The sequence below is a fragment of the Gastrolobium bilobum genome, unplaced genomic scaffold (assembly GCF_033153095.1).
Source record: "Gastrolobium bilobum isolate Gb01-03AN ecotype WA unplaced genomic scaffold, APGP_CSIRO_Gbil_v1 utg37399, whole genome shotgun sequence".
Lineage (NCBI taxonomy): Eukaryota > Viridiplantae > Streptophyta > Magnoliopsida > Fabales > Fabaceae > Gastrolobium > Gastrolobium bilobum.
This window is the reverse complement of record NW_026895452.1, coordinates 45,342-61,838: the sequence shown is the minus strand read 5'-3', so window position 1 is coordinate 61,838 and position 16,497 is coordinate 45,342. Positions and strand designations below refer to the sequence as shown.

The 16,497-nt window shown below is 37.6% G+C and overlaps 1 protein-coding gene and 1 pseudogene across 1 annotated transcript; both read left to right on the top strand.

Annotated features, from left to right (window-relative positions):
• The first annotated feature begins 1,048 nt into the window (after positions 1–1,048).
• Positions 1,049–7,253, top strand: LOC133312130 (SCARECROW-LIKE protein 7-like; annotated as a pseudogene).
• A 3,986-nt stretch (positions 7,254–11,239) lies between these two features.
• LOC133312295 (uncharacterized) lies at positions 11,240–14,701 on the top strand. Its single transcript, XM_061513466.1, has 8 exons — positions 11,240–11,443; positions 11,571–11,679; positions 11,761–11,876; positions 12,068–12,187; positions 12,324–12,413; positions 13,044–13,186; positions 13,943–14,201; positions 14,381–14,701. Exons 1-8 carry the CDS (start codon positions 11,240–11,242, stop codon positions 14,531–14,533), a joined length of 1,194 nt encoding a protein of 397 aa, XP_061369450.1. The 3' UTR covers positions 14,534–14,701.
• Positions 14,702–16,497: the final 1,796 nt, after the last annotated feature.

Here is a 16,497-nt window from a genome sequence, read left to right as displayed (position 1 = left end):
CCCATCGCCACCATGTCACTATCACTGGCACCACTACCATGCCACCGCTACCACCACCAACTACCACTATTATTGTCGTAACCACTGCCATCATCACTGCCACAATTGCCGTCACCACCACCATTTCACCGCCACGCCACCACCATCATTATCACTACCATCGTCACCACTATTATCACCATTACCATCATTTTTTATTTTTAATCATTTATTTTAGCCCCTTGTGGTTTATCCCTCTAGATTTTTAAAAGCTCTTTGTAGTCTCTTCCATTTTATCTTAAGACACACCTTCCAATTTAGTTTCCACTTTCCATTACGTACCTTAAAACACATCTTCTTCCAATTTAATTTACACTCCATTGTTTTATTACTTTCAATCAAATAAGTTTGAATTGACTTTTTTCTGTTTTAGTACAGTAACAAAAATACTAATTACTTTATTCAAAATTAGTAACTAAATACTTGATAGCAGAATTAAGCGGCAAAATAATTAATAATTAATTCTTTTTCATAAACAAAATTAATCATTTTTTAAATTGAATGATAATTTTCCCTGGTAAAAAAATTGAAGTTTTGGAAAGGAATTATTTCATTCGAAATTGACCATATCATTTAAGATATAAATAATTTATAAATTTTAATAAAATCAATTGCTAATGTGATGAAAAAAATTAATAATCATAAATATATTATTAACAAGCAATGAGATTTTATGTGACTTTATTAATGATTATAAATTTATCATTAATGGTAATTGAGATTTTATGCAGCCTTAATACAATTTGTTGTTGAAAATTATGAATGATTGAAAATTTTGATGTGAGAAACGGGGTCATTGGGGTGTGATTGAAAATTTTGATTTTGCGCCCGCCACTTTTGTTGTTTGGTCCAACAGACAGCAACTAGTGTGAACGCTTCAACCCACAAACGACGTCATTTATATTCCCAACCTGCCCCCTTATATTAACTCTGGAACACACAGAGTGAGGTTGCTAACGGGTGATCAACTTGAATGTGATTGCAGTTATTAGATTCACTTCATTTTCTCATGGCTTATATGTGTGCTGCTGACAGTGTCAGTGGCAACCTCATGGCCATTGCACAGCAACTTATCAAACAGAAGCAGGAACAAGAACAAGAACAAGAACAACAACAACAACTGTTTGGTCTCCATCCATGGAACAACAACAATAACAACACGTGTTGGATCACCGCTAATGCTTTCTCAGACCCATTTGAGCCCTCCTTTCAGTTCCCTCCCTTCAGGTTCTCCGATTTCTCCGATGACTGGTTCGCCTCTTCCGAATCTCACTGGACTACTGCATGGGCCTCTCCACCATCACCACCACCACCACCACCGTCGCCTACACTTCCCACCAACGACACACACCATCACCCTCTTCTCAAAGCGCTCATCGACTGTGCTTGGCTCTCAGACAATGAAGCAGAAGATGCTGCTGCTTCTTCAGAATCTCTAACCCATCTCAGGAAATATGTGTCTCACCAAGGGAACCCCATTCAGAGGGTTGCCTTCTACTTCTCCGAAGCTCTGAGCACCAAATTAAAATCATCTCTTCAAAAAGACAAGACCTTGGGAACTGGGTCCGAGGAGGAGGAGGAGCACACGCTCTGCTACAAAACTCTCAATGATGCTTGTCCCTATTCTGTTATTAGATAAACTTAAATGTACGGTTTTTAGATTAATGGGTCTCTAGAAGTTTTATGTTTAGGAATTAATGTTGGTTAAGTGTTATGGGGGTTTGGTTTTGATATTTGTTAAATGGCTGTAAGTTTTCTACGGTTTATGTTTTATTGCGTTTAATAGCTTTTAATAGGTGTTTAAGTTATTTTTTAGCAAGCTACCATATAAGGAGATGTAATCGTCATAGAAAGTACAGAGCAAGAAAAGAGAGTTTGATAATAAAGAAAAACTTTCATAGATTATTCGTTTGGTTGTCTCTTGCATCTGTGTGTTGATACCTTAACAAATTGGTATCAGAGCTATGGAAAGGGGGAGTGATATGGCACTACCTAAGTTGACGAAGGAGAACTACGAGAATTGGTGCATCCAGATGAAGGCTCTTCTCGGATCCCAGGACGCTTGGGAGAATGTTCAAGCAGGTTTTGTAGAACCACAGGACACTGGAGGCTATTCGGCGGCTCAAACTAAAACGTTGAAAGAGACGCGTGCAAAGGACAAGCTGGCGTTATTCATGCTCTTCCGAGCTGTGGACGAATCCGGGTTCGAGAAGATAGCAAATTGTGAGACCTCAAAGGCAGCCTGGGACACCTTGGCAAATGTCTATAGAGGAGCTGACCGGGTTAACAAGTCCGGCTTCAAACCCTTCGTGCCGAGTTGGAGGGAATAAAGATGAAGGACACGGAAGGAGTATCCGGGTTCGTTGCCCGGGTTCAGGGAGTTGTGAACCAGTTGAAACGGAATGGAGAAGTTATACCTGACACCAGAGTGGTGGAGAAAATCCTGAGATCTTTGACAGACCAGTTCGAAAACGTGGTTTGTGCGATAGAGGAGTCCAAGGATCTGTCTACACTCACTATTGATGAGTTGGCGGGTTCTCTTGAAGCGCATGAACAAAGAAAGAAGAAGAAGGAGGAGACTCTTGAACAAGCGCTTCAGACCAAAGCAACAATTAAAGATGAGAAGGTTCTCTATTCTCAAAACTTTCGAGGTAGAGGACGTGGCCGCGGTGGACGAGGTACTAGCCGTGGTGGTAGGGGCCGAGGCCGAAGTCAAGAAGGTTGTAATGATGAGGTAGGACAATCAAGTCAACAGAACTGGCGTGGAAGAGGACGGGGTCGTCGAGGAGGTCGGTCACATTATTCAAACATTGAATGCTACAAGTGTGGCAAGTATGGTCACTATTCAAAAGATTGTAACTCGGACAAATGTTACAATTGTGGCAAGGTTGGACATTTTGCAAGAGAATGCAGAGAAGAGAAAAGGGTGGAGGAGACATCTAACCTAGCCACAGAAGGCGAGATGAAGGATGGTGTCTTGTTAATGACACACAGTGAAGGAAGGTCAGACGATGACATGGAGTGGTATCTTGACACGGGTGCGAGCAACCACATGTGCGGACATAAGCACTTATTCAAGGAGATGAGAAAGGTGGAAACCGGACATGTTTCATTCGGGGATGCCTCGAAGGTTGAGGTAAAAGGCCGAGGTACGATCTGTTTTTTACAAAAGGACGGGTTAGTTGGCTCAATTCGAGATGTGTACTATGTACCCGACCTAAAAAGCAATATTTTAAGCATGGGTCAATTGATGGAGAAAGGTTACTCGGTTATTATGAAAGACCGGGTATTGTATTTGAAAGATGAGCGAGGTCGGGTGATAGTCCGAGTTCAAATGGGTAAGAATCGTATGTATAAACTGAATTTGAAATGTGTACAAGTTGAATGTTTACAAGCCGAGGTAGAAGATAAGGCGTCACTGTGGCATCTCCGGTTTGGTCACCTACATTATGGTGGTCTAACCGAGTTGGCAAAGAAGAAGATGGTGGACGGGTTACCTGACATAAACTTTGAAGGAAAATTTTGTGAGAGTTGTGTACTTGGCAAGCATGCCAGGACTACGTTTCAGAAGACGGCAAGGTTTCGGGCTAAGCAACCTCTGGAATTAATACATACCGACTTGTGTGGACCCATCAATCCGGGTTCTTTTAGCGGTAAGAAGTATTTTCTCTCTTTTATTGATGATTTCTCACGGAAAACTTGGGTCTATTTTCTGAAGGAGAAGTCCGAGGTGTTTGATGTGTTCAAAAAGTTCAAGGTGATGATTGAGAAGGCAACAGGAAGCTATATCAAATCGGTGCGTTCTGACCGAGGTGGGGAATATACCTCGACAAAATTTCTGACATTTTGTGAGGAACAGGGGATAAGGAGGTTTCTAACAGCACCATACTCACCACAACAGAACGGTGTGGCTGAAAGGAAGAACCGAACTATTCTTGACATGGTTCGGTCAATGCTCAAAAACAAGAAGATGCCGAAGGAGTTTTGGGCGGAAGCTGTGCAGTGTGCTGTGTATGTGCAGAACCGATGTCCACATTCGAGTTTAGATGACAAAACACCACAAGAAGCTTGGAGCGGTCAAAAGCCATCAGTGGAACATCTTAGAGTATTTGGTAGTGTGGCCTATGCACACGTACCAGACCAGCTCAGAACTAAGCTCGAGGACAAAAGCAGGAAATATGTTTTTGTGGGATATGATGAAAAAACAAAGGGGTATAAGCTGTTTGACCCCGTCAACGAGAAGGTTGTAGTGAGCCGAGATGTAAGGTTTAATGAAGCAAATGAGTGGGACTGGAGCAATTCATCCGAGGTGAATTTTGAAGGCAGAATCTCAACACAAATTATCAACCCGGCAAGCCCTGAAGTTTCTGATGATGAAGACGAGGTACGACAACCCAGGATGCGGAGCATACAGGACATATATGAGTCAACAAGTGAGGTACATTTTGTTTGTCTTCTTGCAGACTCTGAAAACATAAGTTTTGAAGAAGCCATCCGAGATAAGAAATGGCAAGATGCCATGGATGAGGAGATAGAAGCCATTGACCGAAATAACACATGGGAGTTAGCCGAGCTACCAAACGGAAGTCGGCCCATTGGAGTGAAGTGGGTGTTCAAGAAGAAGATGAATGCTAAAGGGGAGATAGAACGAAATAAAGCTCAGCTAGTTGCAAAAGGTTATAAGCAGAAGGCTGGAATTGACTATGACGAGGTGTTTGCCCCTGTTACAAGGATGGAGACAATTCGGCTACTCATCTCACAGGCTGCTCAATACAGGTGGCCAATACATCAAATGGATGTAAAGTCGGCATTTCTGAATGGTGTTCTTGAAGAAGAAGTCTATGTGGAACAACCGTCGGGCTACATGAAGGCAGGAGAAGAGAAGAAGGTGCTGAGATTGAAGAAAGCACTTTACGGGTTGAAGCAAGCACCACGGGCATGGAATGCTCGTATTGACAAATATTTCAAGGAGAATGGACTTGGACAATGTCCATATGAACACGCTGTTTATGTTAAGAAAAATAGAGGAGACTTGTTAATTGTAGCTCTTTATGTTGACGATCTCATTTTTATGGGAAACAATGCCAAGATGATACAAGAGTTCAAGAGCACAATGACAAGAGAATTCGAAATGACAGATCTTGGTCTGATGAAATATTTTCTTGGTCTGGAAGTCAGACAAGACAACTCGGGTATCTTTGTCTCTCAAGAGGCATATGCAAAGAAGATTCTCAAAAGATTTAAGATGGCAGATTGCAAGCCGGTTTCAACTCCTATGGAACCCGGTTCAAAACTCTCAAAGTATGATGGTGGAGATCTAGTTGATGCAAGCAAATACAGAAGCTTGGTGGGAAGCCTACGCTATCTCACATGCACGAGGCCGGATATCTCGTTGAGTGTCGGCGTAGTAAGTCGGTTCATGGAGGAGCCAAGATACACACATTGGAAGGCGGTAAAGAGAATTTTGAGGTATGTTCAAGGTACAATTTCACACGGGTTACACTACCCGAGTTCAGCAAAACACAAGTTGATTGGATACTCTGACAGTGATTGGTGTGGAGACGTAGATGATCGAAAGAGCACGGCTGGTTATGTGTTTTTCATGGGCAACACGGCATTCACTTGGATTTCGAAGAAGCAACCCATTGTAACCTTGTCTACCTGTGAAGCTGAATATGTAGCAGCATCTTGGTGTGTTTGTCATGCAGTATGGCTTAGGAATTTACTAAGCAAGTTGGAGGAAAAACAAGTCGGCCCAACCGAGATTCGAGTTGATATCAAGTCGGCTATAGAGTTAGCCAAGAACCCGGTGAATCATGAGAGAAGCAAGCATATTGACGTCCGATTTCACTTCATCCGGGATCAAGTAAAGGAAGGAAATGTGGAGTTAACACACGTGACCAGTCAAGAGCAAGTCGGGGACATTTTCACAAAGCCACTGCCGACGTTGCTGCTCAACAATTGCAAGAAGATGCTTGGGATGAGAGATGGAAGAAGCATTTAAGTTTATGGAGGAGTGTTATTAGATAAACTTAAATGTACGGTTTTTAGATTAATGGGTCTCTAGAAGTTTTATGTTTAGGAATTAATGTTGGTTAAGTGTTATGGGGGTTTGGTTTTGATATTTGTTAAATGGCTGTAAGTTTTCTACGGTTTATGTTTTATTGCGTTTAATAGCTTTTAATAGGTGTTTAAGTTATTTTTTAGCAAGCTACCATATAAGGAGATGTAATCGTCATAGAAAGTACAGAGCAAGAAAAGAGAGTTTGATAATAAAGAAAAATTTTCGTAGATTATTCGTTTGGTTGTCTCTTGCATCTGTGTGTTGATACCTTAACATATTCAAAGTTTTCCCATTTAACAGCGAACCAAGCTATCCTCGAAGCCACTGAAGGAGCCACCAAGATTCACATAGTTGATTTTGGGATTGTGCAAGGGATTCAATGGGCTGCAATGTTGCAAGCATTCGCCACTCGCTCCTCTGGGAAGCCTCGTAGAATAAGAATTTCTGGGATACCAGCCATGCCTCTTGGAGCATCATCTCTCTATACCACAGGGAATCGACTCTACGAGTTTGCAAAGCTTCTAGGATTGAATTTCGAGTTCAAACCGATTCTGATACCAATTCATGAACTGAATGAATCCAGCTTTGATATTGATCCTGATGAGGCCTTGGCTGTGAACTTCATGCTTCAATTATATAATCTGTTGGGTGAGACTACAACCACGGTAGAGACTGCACTTGTTTGGCTAAGTCTATGAAACCCAAAATTGTAGCTCTTGGTGAGTACGAAGCAAGCTTGAACCGGGTTGGGTTTTTCAACCGGTTCAAGTCTGCATTGAAGTACTTTTTAGCAATGTTTGAGTCCCTGGAACCAAACTTGGCCTCAGATTCACGAGAGAGACTTATGCTGGGAAGGCGAATTGCCAACGTGGTTATTGGTTCAGAGTTAAGAGAAAGAATGGAAGACAAAGAGCAGTGGAGAGTTTTGATGGAAAGTTGTGGTTTTGAATCTGTTAGTCTCAGCCATTATGCAATTAGTCAAGCTAAGATTCTTCTATGGAATTACAGCTACAGTTCCATGTATTCCCTGATTGAATCTCAACCTGGGTTTTTGTCTCTGGTATGGAAAGATGTCCCTCTCTTGACCATTTCTTCCTGGCGTTAATGGACTCAATTGTAAATCGGTTTCCACCTGGTCCTTTTTCTCTGGGGTGGAACAACTGATTTCATTGTTTATATGCCATTGAATTGATGATCATACTTGGCGCTTCTTCACTTGATCTTTTACTTAGTGAAGCTATACAGATTGATATATTATAGCCACCAGATTGTTTGGAGGATTACTAATTTGGATGTGCTTTCTGCAGTTTGGTCGTGGTTCCATACTTCCTCACCTCTCCCTTCTTTTTCGTTTCAATTGTTTTTTCTTTTTGTAGTATTTTGATGCGGCAGTGTTTTTAGGTTGAAGACTTGACTAGACAAAAAGTTAACTAGGGAAAGGAAATGAAGAAATGGAAAGAAATAAGTTTTTCTTCCCATTGGTTATATATATTGTAAATTTGATTTTGTTGTATGGATTTAAATCGCCTTAATATCAAAAGGAATTTTATCTTTACTCTGCAAAATGTATTAACCAATATTTTAAGCAAAGTGATGGTTATTGAGAAAATTGGCTGTATATATGTCACAGTCTTCTATTTTTTTGGGTACAGGTACAGCGCTTGATGAAGACCCTTAGGAAACGTTTGGAGAAATTTTTTTATGCCTAGAATATGGTAGGAAATTAAATTATCTGAAAATGTGATTAAATTATCTGAAAATGTGAGGACTGCCATTGTTTTCCTTAACACCATATGAGGAAAGTTTGTTTCTTTTCGTTTATGAAAGCTTTCTTGCTAGTAGTGCTGGTCTTTCTCAAATCTGTGGCCCATATTAATGGCTTTGTTGCCTGTCTCTTTCATACTACAATCAAGTTCCTTTACTTCCATTACGGGCATAGCAGAGAAAACAGCGGAAGAAGAACCAGCCTCTTCGAGTCTTCATGAAACATTAGCTAGAGCGTGACAAGGAAGACTGATATTGCTGTTTCTGGTTTGAGTGATTGTGACAATTCAAGGTTATGACTTGTGAGTAGAGCTTATTTTCGGTACAACAGGGATACATAAATATAAAAATAGGAAATATGAATGGAAATATCCATAAAAATGACAATAGTATAAAAGTAATACTTTTTACCATATTTGATAAATGATAAATGATGCACCGAGTATGTATTCAGTACAAATCTCTAGTGTTTGAAATGAAAATATTTTCGTGAGTCGGACTTTCTCTTATTGATCTTGATTTTGCAAAATGGTCCCATGTATGTAGACTGGACTTGGGTATGCATCCTATTTCTCTCCTTAAACCGAAGTGCTTCTATGATAGATTATAACATTGTCTATCTCTCTCTCTACGAAAAATAAATAAATTGTTTTGAGGTTTAGCACTCTTTTCTTCTTTTAATTGAACTTCTTGTAACTTGTAATTATTATTTGGTATAGACCATGATAAGCAACGAACCACGGACACGCGGTTTGAAATTTTTTTTGCGTGTCGGACATTGGACACGGACACGCTTTGACATGCTCGGACACGCGGTCAACATTTTGGGACACGCGGTTAATTCTCTGGCACGTTCCGACACGTTTTTCGGACACGCGGTCAACATTTTAGGACACGCGGTCAACGTTAGGACACGCTCGAACACGTTTTTTTTTTTTAATTTTAATTTTATTTTGTTAACTAAATATAAAAGAAATAATTTATAAATTAATTTTTTTCTGTTATGAAATTTGACATGAAAAATTAACAAAGTACAAAAAATTATTTATATTTATATTTATGTTATGGAATTTAAATATTTGATTGATTATATGACTTATTATGGATTCTTATATGTATTAAATATAAATTATATTATATATTAAAATTTTTATTTAATATCAAAACGTGTCCAAATATGACATTTTTTAGAATTAACGTGTCGACGTGTCGTGTCGTGTAGTGTCCGTGTCCGTGCATCATAGATGATAAGTCTCCATTACTGGTTTGGTTACATAAAATATCTTTATTTTCAAACCTAATGATGTTTTGAAACATGTGATTCTTATTAATATGTTTCACATAGCAGCAAGGTAGTGCTCACTGACTTCATTTCATAGTACATAATTATATCATCGAGGAAAATGCAATTGAGTAGTCATGGATCATGAATACATATGTTGACTTGAAGATCTTGGCACATAATTATTGGTGTTACTTTATGAGTACATGAAAATTACTTGTTGCGGGGATAATGTTGTAGTGGCAGTCCATTTTGCCTTAATGTTATACATGCTGGTCATCTCATCCTTTTTGAGAAATGACCGAGCTTGAGAATTATCAACTACCAATTTCCCAAACTAATGATGGAACAATAACACATTTTACGTTTTGGAATATGTAAATTACACAGTCATAGACCATTGAAAAATTAGTTCATTAATTATAAAGGTGAATAGTTTATCTGCATGCATGATTGGAGTGAGAGGGCTGGCATGGCTGCCAGATTCTTAATTGCGAGTACCACAAAAGAAGTGAAGAACAAAAATGTAGTATTAAGTTAAGAGTCCCCTCGTTCTACAAACAGTAGTACTTTCTAATTCTTTATGGTTTGCTCGAGCTACACGTACGACAATATTTATATATCTTGAACATAAACAGTTGTGACGGCCAATCTTTCTTCTGGACACAGCAACATGTTCTACCAACTTTTAGACCCCAATAGTGTTCCACTTTCTTGCTAACTTCTGGCCTCTGGGGGAGGGGGGAACTGGACCAGTGAACACTCAAGTAACTTCAAGCTGCTTCTCTCTCTCTCTCTCTCTCTCTCTCTCTGTTAAAGTGAGAAACATGTTCATCATATCCTTCCTTCATAAAGGGAGAACATGGAAGAAAAATATTGGTTAGTGGTTCGTAGAGCTTTTTTTGACCTTAATGATTACAGGGAATGAATTTGCATGCAAATTGTGGGCCTCCCATGCAAACCGGAAGCTGGCTATATTTCACTTGTGAGTGTTTGTTGAGCTTTAGTGCCACGTCACACCTACCATGTTTCTGAAAGGAAAGAAAGAGTGGCACAGTTGTTGGGTACAATCAAAGGGTGAAAAAGTACACCAGAACATATTTGTATCTTCTTTTTTTTATCCACATGGTGGGGCTAGTTTTCCAAAGAAAATTTTGAACCAACTCCCTTTCGTGATTTGTATCCTTTAATAATATATTTTCACCTTTTTTTATTACGAGAGAGAAAAAAAAAATTTAAAAAGTTATCATTACTTGTACCAAAATTTATTAAAATTAATTTTGTATATTTGTCTTTCTCGAGAAAAATAACATCGCATAACCTAAAATAATGCGGAAGAGAAGTGAAGAGAGGGAGTGTAGATTAGAATTCAAAAGACGTAATGATCTGGTGAGCATGAATTGAGAGTCCGTTTGCATGGATTTTTTTTCTTTTAAAAACTGTTTTTTTTTAAGAAAAAATAGCAATTATCGAAAAAAGTTTGTTTGAATATCTACTTTTTAAAAAAGCAGAAGTCATAAAAAAAACTAAAAATTTACTTTTTTTGAAATTTAAAAATTTTAACTTTTAAAAAAGCAGAAGTCAAAAGTCAAATATTTTTTTTAAAATCAAATATTTTTTAAAAAATCTAAATAGCTGTAACTTTTATAAAAAATATTTTTAAAATAAAAAAATAATAAAAAAAACTTTCTTGAAAACACAGTACAAACGAGCCGTTAGTGAATGGTGGCACAAGCTCAAGAACTTAACATGAACTTGATAGGTCATTTCAATTTATGACGTCACCCATGTTCTCTCTTCAACTTTCATTTGCGAACCGCTAAACAAAAAAGAGAGAGTCGATGCTGACGTCAACGATCAGCTGGTCCCACAATCTTGACAACACTGCACTTAGCCTTAGGTTTTTTCCTTTTTTTTTTATCAAGAACAATAAAAAAAGGAAACTGCATTGTGAGTAATTGGTTGGCTCGGCTCGGCCCGGCCCGTGCCGACCCAGCTATTGGACTTGGATATGGGTATTTCGGGCCCAGGCCCATTTCGAATCTAACCATTATTGTCACGGAGCGAGCCACTTAGCCAGAACCGAAACAATGGCGGGGTCAGAGCCCTCTCCTTCTCCAAAAATCCTTCTAGCAAAGCCTGGACTCGTCTCCGGCGGACCCGTCGCCGGTAAATTCGGCCGTGGAGGCACCGGCGAAGACGATTCCGCGCAGCTACGTTCTCGTCTTCCTTCTGTCGCATCTCTCAACCTTCTCTCCGATTCCTGGGATTTCCATATCGATCGCTTTCTCCCTGTGTGTAATCACTCTCTCTCACTCTCACTCTCTCTCTTCATCTTGTGGAAAATGTTTACAATTCGATGTTAGTCGGTAACTGAGAATGAGATAGAAAGTAAGCAATTGGATTTTCAAAATGTTGCAGTTTTTGACTGAGAATACGGACTTTACTGTGATTGGAGTGATTGGGCCACCTGGAGTTGGCAAGTCTACTATTATGAATGAACTTTATGGTTTTGATTCGAGTTCGCCTGGTTAGTTTTATTCACATAGTTTAATTTTGACTCTCTTTTTACTTGCTTGCATATCTTTAACTTTAATGTCTAAGCCTGCAGGGATGCTACCACCTTTTGCAATACAGTCCGAAGAAACTAGAGCTATGGCAAGACATTGTTCTACGGGCATTGAACCAAGGGTATCTTCTGAACGTATTATTCTTCTTGATACCCAGGTACTCCCCATAATGTCTTCATTGGTTACAAAAGTTTTCTTGTTCCTTTAATTTGCTTCAGTTATCGTTTGGAGCTTTGTTTGTTTTATATTGCTTCCAATGTTCCTCTTTCTTCTTCTCCTCCACTTTTACTTGTTTTATTTGTGTGTTTATATTTTTTATTTTATTTTATTTTATTTTTCCACTTGTAGCCTGTATTTAGTGCTTCTGTTTTAGCTGAGATGATGCGACCAGATGGCTCTTCAACAATTTCAGTGCTAAGTGGAGAATCCCTGTCAGCTGAATTGGCTCATGAACTTATGGGTATTCAGGTAAACAGTAACTTCCAAGCAGAGAATATTGTTTGTATAACCGCCCTAGCTTGGTCGCGATTGATATTTCTTTTTTCTGGTACCATTGTATCTGATGAATTTGACTATGTTGGGATGGTGCAAGGAATCTTTCTAGCTTGCTGTTCTTCTTGCATCCATATGTCATATTCTGCTGGTGGTGTCAGAAGGAGTCCATGATGATAGCATGTGGCATTTGATGTTGACGGTATGTGCTTTGGTCTAGTTTGTTTGTTATATTTACAGATTCTTCAAGTCCTCTTGAATACTTCAATGCTTATTTCATGTTATGCAAATTTTGTAATCATTTAAAAAACAGTTGTGTCTGTGGGTTCCATCTGTTATTTGAATGCACTCACTCTCTTTTTTTTTTGGCTCAATTTTTTGGCTATAAGAGTTGAGTTGATAGATCAAGGACTTGGATTCCCCGTTTGGCCTACACTATATGAAATCAAGTGGTTTAAGATCCATCCGTTACTTTTACAATGATCATTTTTTATGCTTTTGAAATATGTGACTTCCCCTTTTGCCAATAAGTTCAGATGATGAACATTACTTGATTAATCTGTTATCTTGTCAGCTCTGAGTTTTGTAGATTTTAGATGACTTGCTTATAAGGAAGGACAAGTACATGATGTTATTGATTGAGAAGAGAGAAATATCATATGCTTGTAACATCTTATTGTCTACAAATTGGCAGAAAAGCTATTTCTGGGCTTCCTTGTTTAATTCAAATTCTTACACATCTTGTGCAGATAGTTAGTTCTTTATAAATTTATGTTGTAAAGACAGTTGATGTATTGAAAAGGACTGACATGCTGTAAATGTTATCATGTAGGTTGACTTGTTGAAGCACGGCATTTCAGACCCATCCTTGCTGGCTTCTTCCCTTTCACAGAGCTCTAGTTCAGGGCTTGAGAAAGATATCAAAGTTCCTGAACGTGAGGAATACATGGCAACTCCTGTGTTTGTACACACCAAGTAAGAAATATCTTTCTACCTTAACATAATGGCAGGAAATTATTGGCATAAATGAGTGATCGAATGCATAATTATTGTAATACAGCCAAGATAATAAATTGTAAGATGCATCATGATTGCTCCAAACTGTTTGGCATTTGTATTTAGTTAATTATTTAAGCAAAGGAGAGTTCTTGAAAAGTCAAGCCTGCCTCAAGTGAACTAGGGGATGAGAACTGATGAATTGTTCATGTTTTATGACTTGATTAGCCAAATTCCCTCTTGGTCCAACATCTTGGCTGGATTTAATTTTTCTGGAATTTTTCCTTTTAAAACCTTTAAAATTATGGTCTATGTTACCTACTGCTTGTGTGTAACTAACTATTTGAAAATATTTAAGAAAATCAAGAACCAAGGATGAAGTATAGAATATTTTGATTAGTGTTGAGCCTGTGACTGTTGGTAAAAGAAGATTAATTGCAAAAGAGGCCCAAAAATAAAGTTACGTGAGGCTTACATAACACATGGATGCATTACTGGTAAAATTATATATTCTTTGCTCGAGCAAGAAGCGCTAGAAAGGACTCTTGTTATGTATTATATTGTTTAACTTTGGTGTTTCCATGACTGATTAGGCTGACTTTCATATAATCGATTTAAAAAATTTGTAATCATATTAGCAGTTATCCCCGTTCGACAATATCCACTTTTTGCCCTTATTGAAATAGGCTGCTGCATAGTGAAGCCCTCATCTGTATTTTCTTTTGACTTCTATAGGCTGCAAGATCAAGACTTTACTCCTAAAAATTTTGTGCAGTTGAGGAATGCACTCATACAGTATTTCAAACCATCCTCTTTTGTGAGAGAACACGCTGGAAACAAGCCTGAGGAGCATGTTGCGTCTTCTATGGTTCATGGTATTCATATGGATTCTAATATGCTAAATTTGTATTGGATCCCATTTAAGAAAAAAGATGAAAATCCAAGAGCTCAGCATGAGAGTTACATTTCTGCACTATGGAAATTACGGGATCAGGTCTCTCTCTCTCTCCATTCACATGCACACGAACATAAAATGAATGCCCCACAAAAATTATGGGATTTATCAAGTCTTTTACTTTGCTATTGTTATATTGCCTCCTTTCTTGTAGACCATTTAATTCTAATAATCAACAAAATTTAGGACACGTTGTGATATGTTTTCCTTTCTGTCAGATTTTATCCATGAAATCACCATCTTTCACGAGACCCGTCTCTGAGCGTGAATGGTTGAAGAATTCAGGCAAGATATGGGAACAGGTTAAAAACTCCCCAACGATATTGGAGTACTGCAGAACACTTCAACATTCTGGTATGTATAGGAGGTAGAACGTTATGAAAGATAGAAAGATTCGAAACAGTTTCCGTGATTGTACTTCAAGATATATCTTATTTTGATACAAAATTATCAGATTCGCGTATGAATCTTGTTCTCTGCGCTGATTATATTGCTGGCAAATCCAACTCTATACCTGTAGTTTTTAAAAATTCCCAGTAGTTTAAATTTGTTTGCTTTGCCCAAAATTCACAATTGGTAAAGATATTTAGTGGCACAAACAACTAACACAGCATTCATCAAGAGTGTGCTTAATAGACATGTTAGAAAAAAACACGAAAGTTACAACGTCATTGAATGAGATGACGGACAAACATTTTTGTGTCCACAAAGCAGTGATATACAAATCAAATTGGTAAACTTGCACCAAAGTGAATTGCACACCGTGTTGTAGATTAAAAATAAAGCATTGTCTTAGCATTTTCTTTGATAAAATGATATAATATGTTTGTTGACTTTTAAATAAGATACATTTGACTTTTAAAAATTGCACAGCGTGTTGCACCAAAGCGAATTGCACACCAAATTGAATTTCCCAGCAGTGCTTAATAGAGTAATTACTTTGGCAAAGTGAGGGTGAGGGAGCTGAGATGGAAATGGAGATGGCCATTTGACCCTATCCGACACCCATTTCCCCTTTTTCGAGGTGCTCGTCGACGCTGTTGTTTCAAGAGGAGCTAGTTTGGTTGATTTTGCTGTCGGTCAAGTTGTTTCACCGATTCACAACCACCATATTTGGATTTCCTCCGAATAGCTCCTCCACCAAAACCCCTTTAGCATATTTGATTCGAGCTGCATCCACATCCACATCCACAGTCGGTGCTTGAACTTATCTTGATCTTATCTCTCCCGTCTAATTTTGCTACTTTTTTGTCCCCTTCTAAAGTTGTTTATACCTTGCAAATTATCAATGAACTCCTAAGACTTTCATATTTAATAGTAAGTCCTTATTTTTTTGTACTTTTTCCTCATTTTTTGTCTCATTGAAAAAAATTCTCTTTACAAAATTTTCATTAAAAAAATAACATATTATTTAACTTACGAGTATTGTACGCATTTAAATATCTTGTTCTTATATGTTGGGCATGTGTTTGTGTATGATTTTTTTTATTTGTTTCTCTTTATTTATTTAATTATTTTTTTTGTAAAATTCTTTTAGTCTAATTTGATTGGTTTTCCCTGAGAGTTGATTCTTTTATGTTTAAATATCATGGTTATTTTGTCTTAAAATAAATATTTTTGTGCTCATTTTTTATACACACATTATTTTATGTGTGCGTGTGCACGTATATGAATTTTTCATTTATTTTAAATTAAATTAAAACAATTATATAATTAAAAATTAATATAATTCGATTTGAGTGATTTTTTTTTATTTTCAATAACGTAGTTAAATTGTCAATATTTTAAATTTTGTTCAACTACTGTACAAAGTAATTATAATGTATAATTTACAGAGTGCAATATATTATTTTTGAAGACTTGATAGGCCAAGCCTTGTATTTTTTAAAAACAAGTCAGAACAAACTTATAATTTGACCTGTATCAGAATAACAAGTCAAGTCAAACTTGAAATAATTTACACATGCCTAACTCATTTAAGCCAAAATCTGAGTTGGCGTGACTCATTTACACTCGTAATCACAAAGGTATGACCGATGAATATTTTTCTATTTCTTTCAATATGAGGTTGTTGCACATCTTATTCCTACCTTTACACTTAACAATGTCAGTACCCAAGCATCTAAGAACTTATTAGCATACCGAACAATGCCAGGTGCAACAAATCTCTTTGATAGCAAAAAAATAAAAAGGTATTTATCTTAATTCTTTAGTGTTCTTTAATCAGATTTTACCTCTTGATTAAATAATTTATATGTATGTGTTCATTAGTTCAATCGAAATTAAAATTAAACATAAACTGTCTGAATTCCTTGAAATTCACTTTGAGGAAAAC

What these genes read in the sequence shown, in the direction of transcription:
- LOC133312295 (XM_061513466.1), top strand. Translation starts at nt 11,240, where the DNA reads ATGGCGGGGTCAGAGCCCTCTCCTTCTCCAAAAATCCTTCTAGCAAAG. An exon ending in TTTTGATTCGAGTTCGCCTG is followed by an intron (nt 11,680 to 11,760) that starts GTTAGTTTTATT and finishes CTAAGCCTGCAG; the next exon opens with GGATGCTACCACCTTTTGCA. An exon ending in CCTGTGTTTGTACACACCAA is followed by an intron (nt 13,187 to 13,942) that starts GTAAGAAATATC and finishes TGACTTCTATAG; the next exon opens with GCTGCAAGATCAAGACTTTA.